Below are 24,497 nucleotides of genomic sequence, written 5' to 3'. Positions count from 1 at the left end.
ATCTTTTCAATAATTTCACCGTCCTTATATAACGGCATAGTACATGGAGTTAAAATAGGGTCAACTTTTCATAGTCCTTCCATGTTATGTATTTCTCAGTATTTCCATCAGTGATAACAATATATTTGTCAGTAAGTGTGAGAGAGTATTGACCAAAATATAAACGTTTAGCTCTGTCAGCTTCATACGCATATGCAGCTATACTCATATTTTAATGAGAATAAAATGTTGTTCTATTTGCAAAGTACAGACCCAAACGAATACGGGACAGTAAAGCTACAAACAAACTTAGGTCTACAGAATGAGGCGCTTGCATTCAGAATGGTTGACTTCAATACTATCGCTTCATTCGTTATAACAGATGAAACAGATTTCATGGAGATTGAAATAGATGGAAAGAAGCACGAAATAAGATTTCACAATAATGTAGAATATAAGATGGAAACATTAGCTGGAGTGTTAAATGCTCTCATAAATACTAAATAAACAAGGATAACGAAGAAAACTTAATGAATGTTAAACTTATTGCAGGAGTTTTGAAGTTCAGTTATGCGAAGGAGTTTAAGATAACACGAATGAGTCATAGAGTACAACTTCTTTTGGGTGCATAATATGACATTTCCTTTGAAAAGTGTTGACAAAACGATTGAGATGAAATCTGTTCCATACGTATGTTATGGCAATTGTTTATACATTGAGTCTAAAATAGCTAATGTCACAGGCATTTCAGGAGTTAATAGTAAAGGTTCAGTAGAATTAAATCCTTCTGTTATGCAGTCAATTCAATGTTCATTCCAACGTTCCTGTCATAGCAACTCATTTAGGTAAATGGGTTCGCATTAGTCCTCATAATTTGAAAGACATGCAATTCAGACTTGTTGACTTTCAAGGAGAGCCTGTAGAACTGAAGGCACCAGTGCGAATGACTGTTGAAGTTGACTTTTTAGAAAATATTAAATGCAACAGCTTACAGAGAACTCAGAGCTAAAAATATAAAGTATGAATGTTATGTATTAGGTCTGAACTTTGGTTGTTGCTGTTTGATGAAACAAATGAGTTAGTTATGTCAGTCAAGAGAAAGAAAAATATTGTGTTAGTGAAAACTGCACCAAGTCAATAAGATTGGGTTTGCATTATGAAGATGAGTTTTGATACTGTTGAAGAAGTTTTGGATAGATATTACAAATTGCTTTAATTTACTAAAACATTTTCAAACAAAGCTTATATTCTGTTGAAAGTTTTGTATATTCATTCGAATATTTATACTTAAACTCAACTCCTGTAGTTCCTGGTGTTTCAATGATGCGGATGTTACCTATTTTCATGAATAGTGGAGTTTGACCGCAGCATTCGATTTCAGGGTCGAGATAGTCAATGACACATTGTTTCCCTGTTATTCGTGAGATAACATTTTCAGGTCCTCCTTTGTTAGAATTATTTGGTTCTTACTATAAGATTTACCAAAAGTTCTTATCGTCTTTGAGTAAAATTGTTTGGTATAACTGAAGAAGGTAATGGTCTACGTTATCTGAAGGATTTGTTTGAACATTTGTGTAAGGATTGTCGTTGGCTTCTCTTGAAAGAATTTGATCCAGTGGTGGATCTCTAACTTAACATCTGATGTAGCGTTAGCGTTTGAAGCTGAGTTTTAAATTCACTGACTTAAGTCTGGTTCTTTCAAACACTCTGACTATAGTTCTTTATGACAATATTGTTTGTCGTTGAGTCAACATTTGATGTTGGTTCAATTGGAACATTAACGCACCAGCTAAGATGGATTGCTTCTCATTTCATATAGAATAAAAACCTTTTATATGTATGAAATGAACAATATACTGACAAGGGTTTGAATGTAAACTAACGAATGAAAATATTGTTGAATTCACTGAGACAGGTGCTGTGTATAAAGATGTAGAACTACTGAACAAAAGCTAAGGGAAGAAGCAGGAACATGAACAAGGGTGGAGCCTATAAAAATTTATGTCAATGATGGCTCAGGAGGTTCAAACATAAAGTATGCAGAAAGTTATAGAGTTTATGCTCTCAAAGGTGAAAAGCCTTCATTTAAGAACAGCTATTCTAAGCATATCCTCAAAAGCTAACGGATGGGGAAGTGGATGATATGAATGACAGCAAAAATATTAACAGAAATGGCGACAGAGATGCATGGAATTTGTTTACCATCAGTCAATTGAAGGTTAAACTTTAAAACAATGTTGGTCGTTCCCATGGAATATTTTTGACTTTAATGGTATTAGTCATGATATGAATCTCAAGGTATGAACGAGGAGAGATGAGAGACTTATATGCTTCCCAAATTTCTTCAAAAGGTAATGTTATACCTGACTGTTTCCAAATGAGTTCAATGTCATAGCGTGAGAAACCTTGAAAGATAACGAAGTCAGTTATGACGTTTTATGTTTAAAGCTAAAAACCTCCATGTTTGCATAAGTATTGCTACAGTTAAGTGGTAATGTCTGACTTTAGTAATGATGTTAGCTAATGGTGAGTCTGGTTTTGACACAAAACCTTTTCCGGCGAAGTCGTCACAAACGAGCAGAGTGTTTGAAGGATACTTTTTGAAGGGGTATTTTGAAAGTTTTGACAGAATGTAGTTTGTAAGTCGTTTCATATCGTAAACTCCTGAGTATTGACGTAAGTGGTGTTTGTCAATAATTCTTTCCATCTCCTCAGAAGTCTTTTGCATTCCTGACTGTATAAATTCAACGATGGCATAATATTTTCTCTTACGTCGAATGTAACGTTGAAGAAATTCAATGAGTTCACTGTCTGGAACTTTAACGACAGAGGCTTGAACTTTTGACATAAATGTTTTCGCTGTTGAATCCATAGAGTCTGAAGTTGCTGATATAATGATTTGGTCATAGTAAGAGTCGTTTCCTAAACGCTCTGTTATGAGTATATGACGAATGAGGTTAAATGTCTTACCTGAACCCATCTTTCCACAATAGAAATAAACACCATTTGAACAGAACTCATAGTCCTTACTGAAAGGAAGAATGAGAGAAGAGTTAAGTTTGTCTGTAGTTTCATTCATGTCTTCATCTATCATGTATTAAATGCTTCATTTTATCTCCATTAAAAATGCAAGTCAGAAATATTCAGAACATAGCACCGAGTCTAACTGACAAGAGTATAAAGATATACTATGAACATGTTATGATGAAACCAACCAAAATTCAAGAAAGTCAGTATACTTATGAATATCCAAGACACTGGGTAGAGTATGTAGGAGGTGAGAAAGCTATTGAAATAAGACAAGTTAGAAGTATTCCAGCAGGAAGAACAATATTATTGAAGAACTTTAATGTTTTGAGGTATAATGATGAAACAAAGAAGCAAGATAGTTTTCCTGTTGCTGTGTATGTGAACTTAGATACAGGAGATGACATGAAAGTTTTTAATACAAAGCTTCAAACGGTAGTGAGAGAACAACTGACTGCGGAAGGGCATCCATTACCTTCAGAAGTTAGCATAGCATATAATTTTGAAACAAACTCAATAGATTTTAAAGTCGTCTCTGCAAAGAAGTCAGGTTTTACATTTAATGAAGCAGATGTATATTCGAATGAAAACTTCAAAGCTATTGCATGGTTAGATAATGACGATTGCTTTAAGAAAATATTAAATACAGTGACTCAACTATGTCAATAGATGACCTTCGTGGAATGTTACCATCGACGTTTACAGTAGAAGGTTCAGCAGGATTGTACAAAGATTGTCAATTTGGTATTTGTCTCGTGAACATTGTTATAAAATCCAGTATAAGTAATTTGCTGAAGAATCTATATTATGTCTTTCAACTACATGTATCGCCCCGAAGCATTATAGTATAACAAACTTTGTCAGTAAGTTTAACATAAGACTTGTCGAACCTTCTTCAATGAAAGATGTTGTGCTACCTAAAGATGGAAAGGATGGACTCATTATTGAGATGATTTTAATAGCATATTAAATGAGCTTGTTCTTGAGGTCATTCATGATGAAATAACTGTTGTAGAAGATGTTAGCAATTGTTCAGACATTTTGAAGCGTATAGATGAGATAAGAAATAAGTTAGATAGACCGCAAAGCGGTGAGGCGAACCCGTGAGAACGCTTATGTTCATTGACTTCTCCAGTAACGAGAACTTTTATGAGATATATTGAAGAGAGATGATTTTAATATGGTAAATGGTAGCTTGGCAGCTTTAGGCGCAATGGGAACAAAAGCATTAGCATTTGGAGCAAAAGCACTTGGAGCTTATGACGCAGTAAATAAAATGAGTGGAGGAAGGGTTTCGAAGACATTAGATGCAAATAAAGGAAGATTGGAGGCTGGGTTGCAAAGAAGTTAAGATTAAATAAAATAGGGCTCATAAATAAAGCATCAATTTGGTTGCGACTGAGTCAGAAAATGCTTTAGGAAAGGACGATGAGTTTGCAAAACACGCAAAAGACTTTAATGACCAGATGAAAGGTGAACAATGCATTTAAATAGAGTCGATGGACTAAAGAAAATGTTTCTTCTCACCAGCGGTTTATCCATACGGACCTTATGGAATGTATAAACCTTATGAACGACCATTTGAACCCATTGACTGGTGGAAGTAATTGGTATCATTACGGCCGAAGAAGAAAGACAGTTGGAGACAGACGTGAAGAAAGCAACTAAAAAGAAACCAAGAAGAGATATAAAGCAATGAATTCAACAGGGTGAAAAAAGAGGTGAGATCTCACCACTTCACCTAAATTTATTTTTGTGCTATGTTTTCATACGTGTAGGTGGTGATATCATTAATTTTTAAGTTTATTTTTTATTTTACTGAAAATTTTTTATTTGGATGTAAATGACAGAACAAAAGCAATCATACAAATCGAAAAATATAACAACATACATTTAAACATTTATTCTTCCTTCCTGAGCATAACATGTTCTTTCAAATACATCCGAGACAGTTGACTTTTCATTGACTGTGTATAAAGATAGAAATAGTTTATATCATTAAACCATATGATGACGAAGGTAAGTTATGTAAATTGTACGTTAAGAAGTTAAGAAAGTTTATGGCTTCAAGTATGACTACAATAGGGTTATACACTGATGATGAAGATATTGAGGAAAATTTATGAGAACATTAGTGAAGTCGTTAGTGAGAACGATAGTGAGAACGTTTATTTTTTTACATTAGTGAGTTTGTTAGTGAAGTGAAGTGGGTGGTGGTTTTGTAAATATTTAAGGTTAAGTTAGTGTTGTCGTTTGTGTTGTAAAATATACGTTACCGGTTTTGTAAATATTTAAGGTTAGGTGGTGTACGGGGGCGCGCAGTGCCACAGTACACCACTTAACCATACTAACTAAAGTTCAAAGCTCAATAGCAAGAAAACTCAAACCTCGCTCAACGAGAGCAGAACCACTATCAAAATTAATTTGTGATGAATGTATCAGTTTGTTTTCTGTTATTCTTGATATGTTTAAAGAAGATTCAAGCAAATTTGCACAGCCAGATGTCAATCTATTCTTAAAAATATGCAAACTTGTTCCAATGTTCCAAGATATGTGCCATCTTATCACAGAAGAAAAAGTAGCCAGAGTATATGATTACATTGCTTCAAACGAAGATCCTCGTGAGGTTTGCATCACGTATGGCGTTTGTTAAAAAAAATACCTTTATCAATAACAAATTAAGCTTTATAAACTAATAATATAGCTCAAGGGGCTTTCATTTTAATATATATTTTTGCCAGAATTTTTGATATAACCTGCGATACAAAAGGGATTCCTACTTTTCATTTTTTGATAATAGTCATACAATTAATTCTATGAGTTTCTCTGAAAAAAGGGAAAAGTGTTTAAGACAAATAATTAGTAAGATTGATAACTTGAAGTTTAAGGGTGCACACGAGAGGATCATGTAAACTTCAGAATTTAGAACCTTATTTTTAGGCATTATCTTGGCTACCTATTTAGGCTCGAAAAGCAAAAAATATCAAAAAATACAACTTGACTCCATTATGATCCTTTCATGGAGGTTTTTTATCCGCTAGTATTTTCCCTTTGAATCTCTTTACATTCGAAATCAAATTCAAAACTCAGTAGAAGAAAGGAAGAATCGACTTACTACGGTGTAATACGAATAAATACATATATTTAATTATTTTTATTTACATAATAATTGTTTGAAGCTCATATTCCATCAAATTTTTAAATAAAAACATTAAAATGTTGAAAATGTTCATATATTTTAATAGGGTTTTGGCACTTTATTGAGGAATTACTACATACATAGTCGAACTGAACTTATTTTGAATTTAAATTATTTATCAAAATTAAAATTTAACTTGAAATTTATAATTATTTAGTCATATTTTGCATAATTCTAAGTAGATTTTGTAAAAAATCAAGAAAGAAAAATTTTAACGTGCTTTATTTTTTCTTTTTTATAATAATACATATTATTATATAATTAACATATTCATAATGTTTCACCCTTTCAAAAATATAATCCTCCTCCTCTCAAATAAACGTACATACGGGTGGCCTCTTTTTTCAAAAAATTAAAATTTGAAATTTTGGGCTCAAATATTAGAGATTTTTTCAACCTTCAACGATATATGTTGTCTATATCAGACCTCCTTTCTTTCTGATACTTAACATTGTTCCTAAATCTTAGCCGTTAAGGCTGTTCTGAAAATATTTTTTTTTCGAAAAAATTCGAAAAAAATTCTTAAAATTCAAAAATCCCTTAATTCCTGAGGATTTTGGAAAAAAGTTTTTACATGAACATGTGTATATTATATGAAGTATATTGATAAGGTAAAAATCAAATTTTATTCCATATTCATCGAGAAAATAAACTAACGAATCCCTCAAAATTGAGAGGGTAATCCTCCTCCTCTCAAATAAACGTACATACGGGTGCACCCTTCAAGATATGTTTGAATTTAAAAAAATTGAAATAAAGCTTTTTAGTCGTTTACAGCGACATCCTTCAACTTCTGGAGGAACTTAGAAAGTGAAGGTTCCTCAGTAGAAAGTGAATTTGTAGAGCCGCCGAGTCCGTTGTAGTTATTTTCGGATGGATTGCATCTTGCGAGCAAATATCTTGAAAGAGATGAATCCTGGTCGCATGTGATCAAGAGTGGTGTTGGGAATCTCTCAGAAATGAGTGCCTTGGCCTCTTGGAGTGGAGTTTCGAGCATCCATTTAACATTTTCGTAATCTGGATTTTTATCGAGACCCTGGTTTCTCCAGGAAGCAACATTTTCACCATACCAGACGAGAACTCTGAAGAAAGTATCGAGAAGTAAAATTGTATCCTTCTTGAGCGAATTCATGTCCAAGAAAACAGGAGACTGCTGGAAATCTGCAGTGTACTGCATAAGTGTCGGCTGAATCATGAAGAGCGAGTTAGTTGTGTCCTCCATGAGAAGGGAATGTCTTAATGACGCTGTAAGATCTGGAGAAGAGTTGAATGTGCTCATGAATGGAGAACGTCTTAAGTGGTATAAGAACTGTGGGAAGAAGGTGAATGACTCTCCGAAAGTGAATGATGAAGGATCGCCTTGATTGTATGTACCGAACCATCTGCAGAACCTGATAAGTGTCTTATCGATGAAGTGGATGACGTCGAGATTGTCCTCGGTGCGGCATTTCCACATGGCAAGCTTTGCCAACAAAATTGTGCCGCATTCCTGGTCAAATGACCTTGCGAATGAACTTCTGTCGTTCATGTCTCCGAAATTAACGGCTGTTGTAGTAACACGGCGAACGTATTGTCCGGAAAGGACATTTCTGTATGTAGTGACGAATTGGATGAATGCTGTAGTGCCAACTGGAACTGGATCGGCCTTAGAAGCTGTAATATCGAAGTAAAATGCTAATGTTGTTGAAGGTAATGCGCCGCCAAGACTCCAGGATGTTGTGCCGCCAATACCGATCTGCTTTTCGGATACTGCTGGTCCTGGTGTCTCCTTTGGAGAGCATGGACCAATGCAGCCGGAAATCTTAAAGTTATTCGAGCAAATGATCTGTGTTTGGACTTCGGCGCCGGCGTTCTCTAAGATGCTTGTGAAGTACTTGACAATGGACTGTGAAATGTTGACATCACCCCATGACTCAGCTGAGATAAGCCAACCACCAGTGATAAGAATGGCTGGTTCGAGCTCGTACAAGCCGGCTTCTTCGAAGCAAGCTGAGAGGTAGTTGATGACGATATTCTTTGTACTTGCGTTCTTACCGATTTCGGAGAAGAATTGTTGAGAAGCGCGTGTAAGGTCTGCCTTTCCTTTCTCGATATCACTGTGCTGTCTGACTGGTTCTCCACGCTTGAGAGTGGCCATTGTTCCGGGACCTTTTGTAATTGGGCCGGATGTGAACAAGAAAATTTGGCCGCCAATTAATGGGCAAACGGCTTCGAGTAATGTAACAGCAATTGAAAGAGCTGCACCTGTGCAACGCTGCATACGTTCGTCCTTTGGAATTGGAAGTTTGTCGACTTCAAGGCGATCAACTAAGTTGTTGAGCATGTCTTCGGCCTGCTTGGCTGGAACGATGATTGTTGTTTGGACTTCACCGTTGGCGAGGCGTTGGATACCAAGCATTGTGGCTAATTCTTGAGCGTTGTAAGTCTTATTGCCAGAAAAGATGTAGGAACGTGGGTATGGGATCTCAACAAGCTCATGGATCTTAACAGAGGATCCAAATGTAATGAATCCGACCAAAGAATTTTCTGGCAAAATGGCAATGGCTTGGAGAAGAACTGACTTAAGATTCTCAAGTTCCTTCTCGTTACTGCAGATATCAACAACAAAAACAAAGATTGGTGGTTTGACAGTTCCTTGATTAACAAGATATTCAACAGTATTGACTTCAGAATGGAGTTCTAATGGAAGAAGCTCTTTTGTGATATTAGAGTATTGGCTTGGAAGTGGGCATCTTGTCTTGCAAAGTGGGCAAACCCATGTCTTAGAATTAAAATCGATTTGTGCGTAGCAGTTTAATGCACCACGGCAGTTTGGACAGAGGACTGGCTCGTATTCGAGTGGTGTTCTCTGGATTTTGCCGATTGGTGTCAATTTCTTAAGTGGAGTGTAAAGAGCGCCAATTGGGCAGCTGGCCGAGACAGCATCAATTCTGTTGGTTGGCCATAAGTTAAACGAAAGACGAATGCCGTTTTCGTCTTCGCGCTTTTGAATGATATCAACTGGATCCATTTAGCGAAAAAAAAATATTTTTTGGTCTCATTCTCTCAAATTGGTACGATATTTTGACAAACTGACAATATCAATAAGAATTGTAGTGTTGATTAAATAGTGAATAAAACTTATTTCGGATTTTTTTGAAAATGAAAATTTAATTATCAAAATTTAGAAATTGTTTTTCATTTTTTGATTTATGAAAAAAATTTGGAATTTACTAAATCTACAAATGTATTTAATTTTATCCATTATATTCAAATATTTCCATTTAAAATGTTTATAAGATAAATTCAAAAATAATCACCTTATATTTCCTGAAAATTGTGTTTTTTGCTACTAGATTTAGATTACCACATGAAAAATAGTATGAATATTTATCAGTTGTTTTATATTTTCTTATGACAGTCGAAGCAAATGTAGAAAGATATGTTAAAAATACAATTGATAAACTTCCAATCTACGATTTTAGAAGAGACATTGTAATCTTAGGCCATTACTCTAAAAATGGAAAGACTTACTATAAATATAAAGATCTTCATAATCAAATCAAAATAACAGACTCAAGAAATTTACTTGGAGAAGATTCGTTATTTAGATACTGGAATGAAATCGCAATTCTCAATAAAGTAGCTTCAACAGATGAAAAACATTCAAAAAATATTCCACAACAAAACAAAGAACCTCTATCAATGAACTGTGGTCCACTAGTAAAAGGATTTCCTGAAAGTCAAAATTACGTTTTTCTTGATAATCAAGAACAAGAAATTAATTTAAACTTACAAACTATGAATAGTAGCCACAAAGCAGCGCTACTTGAATTACTTACAAACACACTTCATAGATCATATGATAGTTCTTGATTTCTTTCAATTTTATTAGATCATTCAGCATCTAAACAATACTGTACCCTTTATTGAGTGCACATGCTGAACTTTTTTCTTATACTTTTGTTTCTCTCGCGTTGTTTTTATAATAAATTAAAATATTGCAATATTCTTTTTTTTGAAAATGATATAACTCTTCAGTGGTATTTATTTACCCATATTACCAATAAGACTATTAATTACACTTTTTATTTAAATTTCTTTCCAAGAAGAAGATAAAATACATAATATTTCTTTAGATTTAACACATTATAATACTACTTATGAGGAATCAGTAGGCTTCCAACTTCTACTTTACGCGATTATAGATTCAAAAAGATTAATTTTTAATATTAAGTTCTGATTTAACATATCATTATTTTAATGGGAGATGTTTATGTTCTATTGACTTTATTCAGCTGGCATGTAATTAGTATACAAATTATTCTCTTCTCCGCATCTCTTATCTTGTGAAATATTTTGCTTCAAATTGCTAAGGTATTTGTTGAAATCACATCCAACTAATATCGAAGCTTTAGGATCAATCGCTATAATTTCTCTGTGGATATCCTGCTCAAAATAGTAAGAAACATCAAAGTCAATCTGTGAAGGCCATTTTTGATTGTCAACGGCATAAATCATGTATTCAAGGAATTTCAAATTCTTAGAAATGTTGATATCTTCAGATTGCGAATGGAAAGGCAATTCTGTATTATATGAAACTGTTGTCCAGATTCCAAGGCAATGAGATACACCATAACAAGGCCAGTTATCAACATCAGATCCAATCATTACATTCCACAATTTTCATGCAAAAAGACGCATTTGAAAGAATTTGATCCTGCAGGGCAAATAAAATATTTCGTATTTGCAAGATCTTTAACAGCACGAGGTGTGTCTATTAGCTGAGAATCATTACGATATAACCACTCTATATGAGGGTATTTAGCTTTAATTTCTTTGATAAATTCATCCATATTTCTCACACATCTATTTGATCCAGGTCTTCTATTTGTTATCAATCCATATTTCGGAATAACATTTTCAAGCTTATAAAACTTATATACTTTTTCGCGAAGCATTCTTGTAAAGTGATTTTGTCCATTGACAATGTCAATTGGAGCAGAAATATAAAGATCTCTTACAAAAACTGCAGTTGAATCAATCACTGCAATGCCAGCAATTTGGAATCCAAATTCATAGACATCATGAGCGAATCTCATATCTTGAACTTGCCAATAGAACATTGATTGGCGGACAATTTCTTCGGGAAAGTATAATAAACCTGATAAAGGTGATCCATTAAGGAAATGACCCCATGCTCCCCAAGTATTGACGCCATAAATTAATTTATCATAAATTGTGCCATTGAATAAAATTTTCTTTGATCTAAACTTTATCTTGGAGTTAGGTAACTTAATTTCACTTGAGTCTTTATATATTCCTTCTTTTGTTACAAAAACGTTTTTAATATGAATCAATCTTGTGAATTCTCTGACAGCTGAACTGGAAAAGTACGTAATGAGATAGCTTTTAGGACAATTTTGTACCATGGCCATTAATTTATTAATAGGAATATTAAAATATAATTCTTTAACTTCTAGATTTGGAATATCTTTCCATTTCTTCCAACTTGTAATGTTTAGTGTTTTTCCTATATATTTATCTATATCAAAATAGTCATTTTCCGTTGAAATAATAAATCTCATTAAAATTTGATCTGGAGTATAATTAAAAGTGCATAAAAAGATGCATAATGATTCAATTATTAGTACAAAAATCACATCCAGATAATGCGATAGTGGGTTCGAGGGAGATCGCTCTGTTTCGACTATACGAAATAAAAAATGATTGAAAGAATTGAAGTGACAAAAAATGGAGAAGCACTTCAAATATGAGTGACGAAGTTTTGCTTGATTTTTGATATACATAAAAAGGTTGTTTTAGGGTTCCTCACATTTTGATTATAAGTTAATAGAAATTGAAGCGATTTTTGCAAAAATTTAAATGTTTTGTATTTGAATCGAATGTCAATGTAATTTTCGAACACATTCCTTTGCAATAGTGTACTCCTTCTTCAAATAGGAAGAAAGAATCAATTTCAATCATAATTCTTTGTGTTTGAATTCTGAAGATAACATCTAAGCAGATCTGTTCTATATGGGATGTATAATTGATACTAAAGGAAATTTAAAGAAAATAATGAAATCGATAAAAAAAAAACGGCAGAAAGATGGATAAGTCAAACCAATCGATCTCTTCTACCAGAAGTAAAAGAGAAACAAAGAAAGAATTCCCTGCACCAAGCCAAAACCATCAGACTAAACTCGATCTTAGAAAAAAGAAGAAAATTGCAATTCAAAATTTAGATTATCAAACAGCGAGAAATATTGATCAAGAAATCGAAAGAATAAATGAAGAAGAAAGTATTCAAGCTCATCAACTGAAAATAGACGAATATAAGGATTCATTAATTCAAATTTTTGCAATGTACAATGAGCGTCAAAATGAATTGAACAACGAAAGAGAGGATAACATTAAAAAGATTAGAATTCGCGTTAACGACATTTTTACTGAATTAAGAAAACAGCAAACACAAGATTTAGTCGAACTCGAAAAACAACATGCATCTCATCGCTTACATGAGCTTTATCGCCCAGTTCCTGATTATGAAACTCTCATTTCACAATCAAGAAAGGCTGCTTCCTTAGGAAATTACGACAATGCTGAAACTCTTCAACAAGAAGCATACGCTATTCAAGAGAGAGACATGAAAATTAGAATGCAGCGTGTTGATGATCGTTTTCATATGAAATCTCAGACCGCAATGAAAGATTATCGTACTTCCATAATAAATCTTGTTCAAAAACTTCAGAATGATATCAAAACTGCTCAAGATACATCAGATACATCACTTAAAAGCCTCTTTGAAAAGAGAGATGCTGCAATTGTCGGATTATACAATACAAAAGGAAAAGGATCAGTGGAATTCCAAAGATTGACCATGGATTTGTGCAATGCTTATAGCATTCCAGTTCCAAGTGGAATTTTCCCTTAAATTTGTTTAATATTTTTTTGTTTTTTTTTTCACACTTTTACTTAAAAATGCATAAAATATGTTTTATAGTATCCCTTCTTTTCAATGTGTTAATTTAAAACCATGAAAAAAATAGTATTAATCTGGATTATTTAAACTCATTTTCATGGTTCAAGTTTCCATAGCCTACAGGCCTCCAAGTATTGGGAGAGTTTCATATCAAAATTAACAAAGGATGATGAATTTCGAAAAAATGTGTTTATCTTTAGCAGAATGGCGAAAAATCGGTATTTATTTGAGGAATTTCTTTAGGTAGACGTAACAAATCTAAATGGAAGAAATATTTATCAAAAATTTTTATAAAAATTTCATGGATGTTATTATGCTTCCCGATCCTAAAATAGTTGGCATGTATAAAATGCAACTAGATGAGGGATGCGACAAATTCGAATGTATGAACTTTGATTGCAAGGGGTGCATTTATGGATTGGAACAAGATATCCCCAATGATGTAAAAGCTGAACAACTTGCTGCCAGGCATGCAAATGAAAAGAAACTATGCGATGGATTACTCCCAATTATCAGAAGGCCAGAAATTGTATTAAATTTAACCGAAGTTAATCAATTTTTAATTCCATTAATAGAATCAGACGATGTAGTTGGATTAAATCCATATCAAATTGATCAGCTCCAAAAATTTTTAGGTGATTGTGATTTATTCCCATATTTATGCGTAGAAAACCCAATAGTTTATAATTTCAAAGACATGCAACTTAAAGATCAGCAATTATACAAACTAGCAAACTTTATTTCACGCGAAGCAGGAAAAATTGCATTTTATCAAGACAATTTCTTAAATATGATACAATGTTTCTTCCAACAAAACTGCCAAACGCGTTTTCATGTAAGAGGACTTCTTATTCTTTTTGCATTTTCAATATTTTTCGATAATAGGTCTTGTGCTACAGTTTTATCAATAATTAACCACATAAATAACCTACCACAAAATCCAGAAAGAGAATTCTGGCATCAAGTTGAGATACTTCCATTATATTCAACAAAAATTGTAGAAGCAGTGCATTCAGCTGCTCAGAACTTTATGAAATCGGTAAGATTATTATCACCTATGACAGGGAATATAATCTTTCCAATTGCTAAGTTTTTAACAAGATTATTTAAATTTAGAATGGAAGATCCAGAAAAATTTATCGTTATGAAATCGGAAAGGCTCCTAAAATTCCTTATGCACGAAGGTACTTACTTTAATCTTGAGCCTCTTGCTTTAATTCATATTATTTTTACAACTCCTGCGAAACAGTTCGTTTTTGATAAGAATATTTCATACTACAGAGAACAGTCAACCATAAATAGAGCAAATAGAGTCAATATTGACAGAAATAATATTATTCAAACAGCTCTTTCAGCAATTGAGCGAATTCCACCCAATGGATTCTTACTTCCTTTCCAAGTTACCTTCCAAGGAGAAGACGGAGCTGATTGGGGAGGCTTAACAAGGGAATTCTTTTTCAAACTCACGGAAATCGCCTTTTCTCCCGACTACGGAATGTTTAGATATGTTAATTCCAAGTACTACTGGTTTGTTCCTGAGTCAAAAAGCGAAAATTCCCTTTTCAGACTGTTGGGATTAGTTATTGGCCTCGGAGCAGTGAACAAAGTGCCATTACCTGTACGTTTTCCATTACTTATGTACAAGAAGATTCTCAATAAGACCATTACTTTGAACGATCTTGCAGAAATTGACCCTCATTTCGTTACATCCGTTTCCCAAATGAGGGAGATGAAAGAAAAGGGCGAAAATATCGAAGATATCGGATTATATTTCACAACATCATATGAGGCATACGGAGAAATGATGGAAACTCCGCTTGTTCCAGATGGAGATAAAATACCAGTTACTAATGACAACTTTGAGCAGTTTGTCGTGATGTACCTTGATTGGCATACAAGTGAGAGCTTCAGGTCCAAGTTTGAATCACTTGCTGAAGGTTTTAGAGCTGTAATAACTCCAGAACTTATAAATATCTTTTCTCCGCAGGATTTAGACCAAATAGTTTCTGGTTCTCCGCAATACGACTGGCCAGCTTTGAAGAAAGCAACGAGATATGTCGGATATCAAATGAATTCCCGCGCTATCAAGAACTTTTGGAGCATATTCGAGAATGATTTCAACGATGACAATAGAAGAGCCTTTCTAAAATTCGTTACAGGTGCTGATTATTCCCCGATTGGAGGTCTTGGCACAATCAAGCTTGTTATTGAGAAAGAGAAGAACACGAACTTACTTCCTGTTGCCCACACTTGCATGCTTACCCTTGGACTCCCTGATTATCCAACAAGAGAAAAAATGAAACAATCCCTTTTCATTATTATACAGCACACAGAGGGATTTGGATTTAAATAGAAGAATGTATATTTATTTCTTTGTATTTTATTTAAATTTTATGTATATTAGGATATTATTTTTGTTTTTTTCTCAAAAATCAAACGCGAACTGCACAATACAATATATCATGTCACCAAAGAAGTCATTTTAGGGAGATATTAAACTCAAAAGTTTCAATTGATAACAATAATTTTTAATGATCCTGAATCAAACTCTTTTTACGATGTCTAATAATTAAGGAAAGAAATTACAAATTATGGTATTGATACATTCTAAATTAATTTTGAAATATAAATTCTTAATTGAAATTGTTTTAAAATCATATTGTTTTGAAGAAAAAACTATATAATAATAAGTTAGATAATTGAGTGTTTACCAATGCGCATATGTAAATGCGACCTTGAAGTAAAGATAATCCGAAATCTCACATGAAGATTATGCAAAGTCTATTTTCAAGAAATTACATAAGCTCCAAGGAGACTGTCAGATTACATATCCTTCTTAGAAGACCTCACCATCATAAGTTCCTTCTAAGTAGGAATCACCATAATTTTCGAATGGATCATTGAGTCCATCAAATGGTGAATCAGTGAGAGAAACATCACACACTAAATCTTGACTAACGGAGTTAGTTGATTGATCAAAAGGATTCTGAGTTTCTTCAGGATTAAACGAAGCATTCAAGCTTGGAGATGAAGCATTCAAGCTTGGAGATGAAGCATTCCAACTTGGAGATGAATCATCTTGAATTTGGGATCTTAAAGGGGAGTTCAAAGGAGTTTGACTTTGAACAGGTGGTGTTGAACTTGAGGAATCATGAGAAGTCGAGTTCTCTGATGAAGATGTAGATAGAGAAAGATCTCTTCTTGTCTGACGTTCACCACAGAAAATACCTTCAATTGTTCCGTTCTTTTTCACTTTAAAACCTTCAGGAGGGTCTGATTCTATAAAAAGTTCGTCAGTAAACGTGATGAATGCAGTTCCTTCGCGTTTGTCAACTTTCACACATTCAATCTTGTCTTTATATTTATCCCATCGATTATTTTGAAAGAACCAATAAGCGATGGTTATTAAGTTCCTATAATCATCAGGATTATAGTCTTCCCCAAAGACTTTGCCTATTCTGATCATAAAGGCATTGAGCTTATATTTCTTCTCTTTCTTTAAGTTTTCAAAAAATTCGGATTTTTTGAATTCTTCGGGAATTTCATCCTCATGCTTTTTTCTCGATGCAATTTGTCTCTTTATATATTCATTTTGCTTTCCACCTTTGCTCGTGGGCTTTGATGACATTGTTTAATAGTGAACTGAAAAAAATTGAATAGATCCGAACACTTGAAAAATTCCCGTCTTATATGGATGACTTATCTTATAAATGGCCGGTGAGGTGGAATAAAATAGTATTAGAATGAATCTAGATATGATATACATTATTTATACCTAAAAGTAATTTGAGAGCCTACTTTTTGATAAAAATTGGGCTTCAATATGTCAAATCGTAAATATCTGACAACCCATCATTTTGTTCACAAAACCTCTATGAAAAAATAGAAACAGAACATAATAATCAAAAAACCTTGTAGAAAAATGTATGAAAATTTCAAATAAAATACTTTTTTTAGAAAATCATAAAGAATTATATGCACTTTTCTGTGAATCTAGTATAGCTGAAACTAGATGAGAAAAATTTACAAATAATGTTAAAATGTATTTCGTAAATAGATCGAATCAATATTATTTCGTTATGAAAACTATTCTAAATGAATCTAAATAGTTAGTGCATGACTCATATAAAAATATACATTCAGAAATTATTTATTGAAAACATGACTAACATTAGTCGGAATTATCGTCCGCTAAAAAAAATCTCGGTCGCAATTCAATTTTTTGGGACTTAAAGTGGCAAACAGCTGCAGGCTGTGGGGAAAAAGATCTTATATTAAAAAATTTTGGCAGGGTCTATCCCTACCATAGTTTAGTGGTACAATCATATATTTGGATAGTAGAGGTCATAGGTTCGATTTAATTTTCAGGTTTTCTTTTTTTCTTTTTTCTTATTTGTTAGTATTTTGAAGGCAAATAATAAATATTCACTAGATTTAACTAAGCATATTATATTATAATGTTATGACACTTGGAATTATTTGCCAGTAAAATAATTAAACTCATTATCGAAAAATGATTTTATCGAAAATTGAACAATAAAGCATTTGTTCATGATATCATGACATATACTTGATATACTATTATATTCAATACTTCAGACTTCTATTTCTTTTATAATTACTGTTAATTAAATACGTAATAGTCATAAACGATAAATATAACAAAATTAATTGTATCAATTCCTTTAAAATCTATTGTTTAATAGATTGAAATATAAATCTAAACATGTAATTGATAGATGGAAAAAATATAATGATATATTTTCATTTATGAGCCTACTATTTCGATTTTATGAATCGGAAATACATATATATTTCGGGATTTATATAAACATGCAGAATTTAGACATATGAAAAATAAAATTAATTGAATTTTTGTAGTTTATTTCAATTTGAATGATTTTCATAGATAACAGCTTTAAACAATTATTTAGAATTCTAATTACTAGCATGTTTTATGAAAAAAGAAAAAATCTTTTCAAAAAATTTAATCGAACCTGGTTCCTCAACTCATACAACTACACCATAAGTAATTATCGATTTTCCCTCAATTTTTTAGATATTTATGCTTTTCCCCAATGTGGCTTGATTTTTTTCAACTCCATTATATGAGAAACAATGCTATCCATATAATTACAAATGTATTGGTAAAGTTTAATAAGAATTTTAGTTTTGGCGGGATATTTTTTTATCGTCAAAATCTTGACATTCTATCGTCAAAATCTTGACACCCTATCGTTTAGAGTACTCAAAAATTGAGAAGGGAACGAGTTTTTTTAAAAGCACCGATATTTCCGGTTAATGTTATTTGAATTTCTAAAATATCACTATTATTTGCTATCAGAAAGATTCTTCACAAAACATAGTATCAATTTCCCGACATAATCACGAGTTTGAATATTTTAGATCGCTTATACTGTTGATAATTACTGTAATTATACCTTTCTGAAATTAATCAAGATTCAATGAATTGCATCATATATTATCGATAGATTGTATAAATTCATATGCTTTGTGTTATTTCTTTCATTGATTATTTTTTTAAACATTTGCAAGATAGCTTGTAGAATAGTATTATAATCGCCCAACTTATAACATTTGCATATTCTGATTATGAACATTTTTTAAACATTTAATAAATCTTTCAACAATCACTAGAGAAAATTACGGGTAATTGAAGCCATAGCTACTCTTCTAAATGTCATCTGTAGCTTCCTATATCCATGCCTATTAATGCTCCTGATAATAATTCTATTGAAAAAAAAATTCCTGTCTTAGTTCACGTTATACAATTTATGTAATATGATCTAATATTCACATTGATTAGATTTTGATATGTATACTAAACAGAAAAAAATAAATATTCAGCTATTCAAATTTACAAAAAAATATTCATTCAAAAGTTGTAAATGGAAAAACTGCACTTCATTGTGCAGTATATAAAAATTGAAAAATTAACATATTAGTTGAAATATTAAATTGCATTTGTAATAAACAGAAATTCATCAAAAGTGACAGCTCTCAATTTTTTGACATTTGTAAATTCTAAATTGAATGAGAAAAATGAAATAATACTAAGCATAATACAATATTCTAGATTTAATTATAATTAGGAAAAGTTAGTTTTGAGAGTACTTTTCATAGGCATATAGAATGAAATCTTCTGAAAAATAATATCACATAAACTCATATTATTTTCTAATATATAACTATTTTATATAAAAATCAAATTCAATGATCTTAAAAGCGAAGGATAAACCTCAAAATTTACGAATATAATGAGTGGGAATATAATGCTTATCTATCATAAAACCATATGAAATATCAATTTTTGCTTTACGCCTAATTTTTGACGACAATTAGCAAAAAATGTTAAATGTTAACACTCAGTCCATTTGAATATGAAAAATAAAATTGACTTTGATTAAATGTTTTTATTTATCATGCAATTCTTCTTGCGACCAAAGATTTGAATAAAAGTTCAAAAAATAAGATAGCTTAAAAAATAATATACGGTAGTGTTTACTAATAGATGAATAGTATATAAATTCTATTAAAATGGATTTGATCCAAAAAAATATATAAAATTTGATCATAAATAAAATCGTTTTAAATTACTTCTTCATTTAAATTATAAAATTATTTTTGGTTTTATATTTTTTGGATCAAATCCATTTTAATAGAATTTATATACTATTCATCTATTAGTAAACACTACCGTATATTATTTTTTAAGCTATCTTATTTTTTGAACTTTTATTCAAATCTTTGGTCGCAAGAAGAATTGCATGATAAATAAAAACATTTAATCAAAGTCAATTTTATTTTTCATATTCAAATGGACTGAGTGTTAACATTTAACATTTTTTGCTAATTGTCGTCAAAAATTAGGCGTAAAGCAAAAATTGATATTTCATATGGTTTTATGATAGATAAGCATTATATTCCCACTCATTATATTCGTAAATTTTGAGGTTTATCCTTCGCTTTTAAGATCATTGAATTTGATTTTTATATAAAATAGTTATATATTAGAAAATATTATGAGTTTATGTGATATTATTTTTCAGAAGATTTTGTGTTCTTCTTCAAAATTTTATTTTTTTTTATTAAAAAGAATCTTTACAAAATATACATTTACTTTAATTAATATTTAAAAACGTGCTCTATCAAAAGTTCCAAAAATTCAATATTTTAGCTTTTCTGATGTGTCACTTTTGATGAATTTCTGTTTACATCAACATTAATTTTAAAATAATTTATTTTCACATCTTCTATATATAGATGATATAAAAAATTTTTCTTACGTTTTTTTAAGTCATGAATTCGTAAGAAAGCGCGACATTATTAAATAAATTAGTAATAAATATTATATACTAAACACATTTTAAAAAATTAACATTAATTTTAAAATAATTCAAGTGGGTGAAAAACCGGGTGAAAAAAGAGGTGAGATTTCACCACTTCACCTTAATTTATTTTTTCACCTCTGACAACGTTTATTTTTATTTTATTTTATTATTTAGTGAGTTAGAAGAGAGTTATAAAGCAATGAATTCAAGTGGGTGAAAAACCGGGTGAAAAAAGAGGTGAGATTTCACCACTTCACCTTAATTTATTTTGTGCTATGTTTTCATACGCGTGAAGGTAGTGATATCATTTATTTTTTATTTTATTTTATTAAAATTATTTTTATTTTATTTTTATGTTGTTGTAAACAGAAATTCATCAAAAGTGACACATCAGAAAAGCTAAAATATTGAATTTTTGGAACTTTTGATAGAGCACGTTTTTAAATATTAATTAAAGTAAATGTATATTTTGTAGAGATTCTTTTTAATAAAAAAGTAAAATTTTGAAGAAGAACACAAAATCTTCTGAAAAATAATATCACATAAACTCATATTATTTTCTAATATATAACTATTTTATATAAAAATCAAATTCAATGATCTTAAAAGCGAAGGATAAACCTCAAAATTTACGAATATAATGAGTGGAATATAATGCTTATCTATCATAAAACCATATGAAATATCAATTTTTGCTTTACGCCTAATTTTTGACGACAATTAGCAAAAAATGTTAAATGTTAACACTCAGTCCATTTGAATATGAAAAATAAAATTGACTTTGATTAAATGTTTTTATTTATCATGCAATTCTTCTTGCGACCAAAGATTTGAATAAAAGTTCAAAAATAAGATAGCTTAAAAAATAATATACGGTAGTGTTTACTAATAGATTGAATAGTATATAAATTCTATTAAAATGGATTTGATCCAAAAAATATATAAAATTTGATCATAAATAAAATCGTTTTAAATTACTTCTCATTTAAATTATAACAATTATTTTTGGTTTTATATTTTTTGGATCAAATCCATTTTAATAGAATTTATATACTATTCATCTATTAATAAACACTACCGTATATTATTTTTTAAGCTATTCTTATTTTTTTGAACTTTATTCAAATCTTTGGTCGCAAGAAGAATTGCATGATAAATAAAAACATTTAATCAAAGTCAATTTTATTTTTCATATTCAAATGGACTGAGTGTTAACATTTAACATTTTTTGCTAATTGTCGTCAAAAAATTAGGCGTAAAGCAAAATTGATATTTCATATGGTTTTATGATAGATAAGCATTATATTCCCACTCATTATATTCGTAAATTTTGAGGTTTATCCTTCGCTTTTAAGATCATTGAATTTGATTTTATATAAAATAGTTATATATTAGAAAATAATATGAGTTTATGTGATATTATTTTTCAGAAGATTTTGTGTTCTTCTTCAAAATTTTACTTTTTTATTAAAAAGAATCTCTACAAAATATACATTTACTTTAATTAATATTTAAAAACGTGCTCTATCAAAAGTTCCAAAAATTCAATATTTTAGCTTTTCTGATGTGTCACTTTTGATGAATTTCTGTTTACAACACATTCTCTAAAAATATAGTAGTTAATTACAAAAAAATTTAAAAACAAAACATTTATTTCCGATTGTATTTTCTTATATAATCACATATAAACTGTTCAACCTCTTCAGGTGTACTTATTTCATTCTTATGCGTTGCATAAAATGCTTGATAAGCCATGTCTCTGGTGACTTTTCCTGTAATAAAATCTGGTGTTTCTGAATCATTGGTAATTGGAGGGGGATCGTATGCCAATTTCGGAGCTTTGGCATGTCTTCTTCTCCTACTCCTTCGTATTCTACTGCGAGAGGCTGTATTTACTATAGTTGTCGTAGTATCTAATTGATTCATGGTAAAAGTCAATGAAATTGACTCAGATTCAGATTCTTTCTTCTTTTCTATGCGTTTTGGAGCTTTCTGAGGTATTATTATCTCATCAGCTATATCGAGTGTTTGTAATTCGTTTGCATCACGGATATCTAACTGCAAAGAAGGCAAATCACGAGCTTTAACAATACCACTAAGCTCGCTTGAGCTATCCTCTACAAGATGGATCTCACTCGATTCGCCATTATGCACTTTTTGTACCTCTTTTGGTGATTTTTCAAAATCTGTCACTTTTTGATTTTTTTGTAAATCTATCACTTTTTGGTATTTTTGTAAATCCGACACTTTTTGAATTTTTTCTTCTTCTTTCAATTTTTCAATGAAGTCTTTTTTCTTGACAGATTTCTTTTGATCGAACGTCTTCTGGAATCTCTCATCAGCATCACTGGAGTCATTACACTGAGTAATATGAACAGTTCCGAAATCAAGAAGACCAGGGATTTTCGAGGTTTCTTTTGACTTCTTTTTTCTTCTTTTTTCATTTGTTTGCGCTTTGAATACAGAAAGAACTTCTTTTGCCATATCTATAGTAGTAGTATCATCATCAGATATCTTAGATGGACTGTTTCGCTCAGGAGTTTTCGAGATCTGTTTAAAAGGATTCGCATTATAATTTTTTGTACTGAAAACAGGGGTTTTCGACCTCTGTTTATCGTTTTTGTTCGGAGATATAGGTGATCTAGGTGATAATGGTGTTAATGGCTCGTTAATTGCAGGAGGAGGGAACCTATGTCCGTTATGTTTGGAAGTATTGCCTTTTGGGCTACTTTTCGATCTGTGAGGTTTGGTAGGAGTAATATTATCGTTTTTTACACGTGGCGAGCTTTCATTGTTATCGTGTTGTATAATAATAATTTCATCTTTTCGATTTTCAATGGGAGACATAGCTCTTTTTTTGATAGATCTGTGCTTCACAACGTTTTCTTTCGGAGAGTGATAGTTATAAGGCGATTTTGCTCTCTGATTAACAGTTATATATTTTGTATCTTGTGTTTGTTTGTTGAAGAGTTTAATAGGATCTATATCTAACAACATGTATCCATTTTGTAAATATGGTTGTAGTTTGCTTCTATATACATTCCCAAAATGAATTTCTTCCGAAGTAAGTGATTTTCCGTTAACTCTGCGAATTCTATCACCGAGTGCTATAACACACATGATGTTTAGATGCGTATACTTCTCGAGTGGTGTGTTTATCACTGATATTGACGACAATTTAGATTGTGATTGACATTTTTGGAACGACGAGATACGAGTATTATCTAAGCAAAGCCTTCGCAGAAGTGGTAGTTTCGGCATAGTAGAAAATGAATGTATTTGACAGCCATCAAATGATATAGATTCATATTTTTCAAGCTGATCAAGCGGCGGAAACTCTGTTATATTGATATTTGTAAAACACTTATCATATTTGGCAGACATCGCCGGGCTCAAAGCGCCGCGTCCTGGCGATAAATCCATTACCCAAACTTAAGCGTTTAGAAAGACGATAGAAATTTAGTGGGATTTTGCATCAAATACATCGATCGTTTGGGATTAGATACTATATATGCTTAAGCTAAACATCACACTTTTTCATATTTTGATCAGATTATTTTCCGATTTTCCAAAAATCATATAAAATTTTGTCGGAACTTACAGTCAACTTACATTGAGTACTAGAGCACCATCTTTTCAAAACAATAAGTAATTCAGTTAATATGTAGTTTACTCGAAATTCTTCAATTATGGGACTAAATGTTAGATAAGAAGAAAAAAAGTGTTTGATAAAATCTCTTTCTAGATTTACTTTGTAATCATACCATATATCATTTTCGGAGATTCCTGATATATAAGTTTCTGTATTTATCTAATATTTTATAAATATCTAGATATTACTCTAAAATCATTAGAATCGGTTTTTCTAACATAATTGGAATTCGTTCATCATAGAATTATATGCATATACACATGATAATAAAATATTTGATATTACTTTTCTTAGATTAACACACATTGTATATAGTGTATATTA

The 24,497-nt window shown here is 31.4% G+C and overlaps 9 protein-coding genes across 9 annotated transcripts, besides 6 other annotated features; 4 read left to right on the top strand and 5 right to left on the bottom strand.

The window, feature by feature from the left end:
• Positions 1 to 4,973: part of a mobile genetic element that runs on past the window's edge.
• A 497-nt stretch (positions 4,974 to 5,470) lies between these two features.
• TVAGG3_0558490 (saposin family) lies at positions 5,471 to 5,659 on the top strand (the record flags this gene model as incomplete). Its single annotated transcript, XM_001308278.1, has 1 exon — positions 5,471 to 5,659. One exon carries the CDS (start codon positions 5,471 to 5,473, stop codon positions 5,657 to 5,659), a length of 189 nt encoding a protein of 62 aa, XP_001308279.1.
• A 234-nt stretch (positions 5,660 to 5,893) lies between these two features.
• Positions 5,894 to 6,926: a mobile genetic element.
• Positions 6,927 to 6,928: 2 nt separating this feature from the next.
• Positions 6,929 to 9,229, bottom strand: TVAGG3_0558470 (COPII-coated vesicle budding; the record flags this gene model as incomplete). Its single annotated transcript, XM_001308279.2, has 1 exon — positions 6,969 to 9,215. One exon carries the CDS (start codon positions 9,213 to 9,215, stop codon positions 6,969 to 6,971), a length of 2,247 nt encoding a protein of 748 aa, XP_001308280.1.
• A 172-nt stretch (positions 9,230 to 9,401) lies between these two features.
• Positions 9,402 to 10,191, top strand: TVAGG3_0558460 (uncharacterized protein; the record flags this gene model as incomplete). The annotated part of the gene is made up of 1 exon (XM_001308280.1): positions 9,599 to 10,060. The coding sequence occupies one exon, from the start codon at positions 9,599 to 9,601 to the stop codon at positions 10,058 to 10,060; it is 462 nt and encodes a 153-aa protein (XP_001308281.1).
• A 283-nt stretch (positions 10,192 to 10,474) lies between these two features.
• On the bottom strand, positions 10,475 to 10,855 carry TVAGG3_0558450 (uncharacterized protein; the record flags this gene model as incomplete). The annotated part of the gene is made up of 1 exon (XM_001308281.1): positions 10,475 to 10,855. The coding sequence occupies one exon, from the start codon at positions 10,853 to 10,855 to the stop codon at positions 10,475 to 10,477; it is 381 nt and encodes a 126-aa protein (XP_001308282.1).
• Positions 10,855 to 11,772, bottom strand: TVAGG3_0558440 (glycosyltransferase family; the record flags this gene model as incomplete). The annotated part of the gene is made up of 1 exon (XM_001308282.2): positions 10,855 to 11,772. One exon carries the CDS (start codon positions 11,770 to 11,772, stop codon positions 10,855 to 10,857), a length of 918 nt encoding a protein of 305 aa, XP_001308283.1.
• Positions 11,773 to 12,296: 524 nt separating this feature from the next.
• Positions 12,297 to 13,367, top strand: TVAGG3_0558430 (uncharacterized protein; the record flags this gene model as incomplete). Its single annotated transcript, XM_001308283.1, has 1 exon — positions 12,297 to 13,121. The coding sequence occupies one exon, from the start codon at positions 12,297 to 12,299 to the stop codon at positions 13,119 to 13,121; it is 825 nt and encodes a 274-aa protein (XP_001308284.1).
• Positions 13,368 to 13,439: 72 nt separating this feature from the next.
• On the top strand, positions 13,440 to 15,576 carry TVAGG3_0558420 (ubiquitin-protein transferase protein; the record flags this gene model as incomplete). The annotated part of the gene is made up of 1 exon (XM_001308284.1): positions 13,471 to 15,522. One exon carries the CDS (start codon positions 13,471 to 13,473, stop codon positions 15,520 to 15,522), a length of 2,052 nt encoding a protein of 683 aa, XP_001308285.1.
• A 63-nt stretch (positions 15,577 to 15,639) lies between these two features.
• On the bottom strand, positions 15,640 to 16,797 carry TVAGG3_0558410 (uncharacterized protein; the record flags this gene model as incomplete). Its single annotated transcript, XM_001308285.2, has 1 exon — positions 16,006 to 16,797. The coding sequence occupies one exon, from the start codon at positions 16,795 to 16,797 to the stop codon at positions 16,006 to 16,008; it is 792 nt and encodes a 263-aa protein (XP_001308286.1).
• A 2,360-nt stretch (positions 16,798 to 19,157) lies between these two features.
• Positions 19,158 to 19,194: a mobile genetic element.
• A 1,177-nt stretch (positions 19,195 to 20,371) lies between these two features.
• Positions 20,372 to 20,409: a mobile genetic element.
• A 469-nt stretch (positions 20,410 to 20,878) lies between these two features.
• Positions 20,879 to 20,916: a mobile genetic element.
• A 1,165-nt stretch (positions 20,917 to 22,081) lies between these two features.
• Positions 22,082 to 22,119: a mobile genetic element.
• A 52-nt stretch (positions 22,120 to 22,171) lies between these two features.
• On the bottom strand, positions 22,172 to 23,944 carry TVAGG3_0558360 (ribonuclease inhibitor domain-containing protein; the record flags this gene model as incomplete). Its single annotated transcript, XM_001308286.1, has 1 exon — positions 22,172 to 23,944. The coding sequence occupies one exon, from the start codon at positions 23,942 to 23,944 to the stop codon at positions 22,172 to 22,174; it is 1,773 nt and encodes a 590-aa protein (XP_001308287.1).
• Positions 23,945 to 24,497: the final 553 nt, after the last annotated feature.

Source organism: Trichomonas vaginalis, chromosome II (genome assembly GCF_026262505.1).
Source record: "Trichomonas vaginalis G3 chromosome II, whole genome shotgun sequence".
Taxonomy (NCBI): Eukaryota; Parabasalia; order Trichomonadida; family Trichomonadidae; genus Trichomonas; species Trichomonas vaginalis.
Note: the sequence above shows the minus strand (reverse complement) of the source record. Positions and strands in the feature narration are given on the sequence as shown.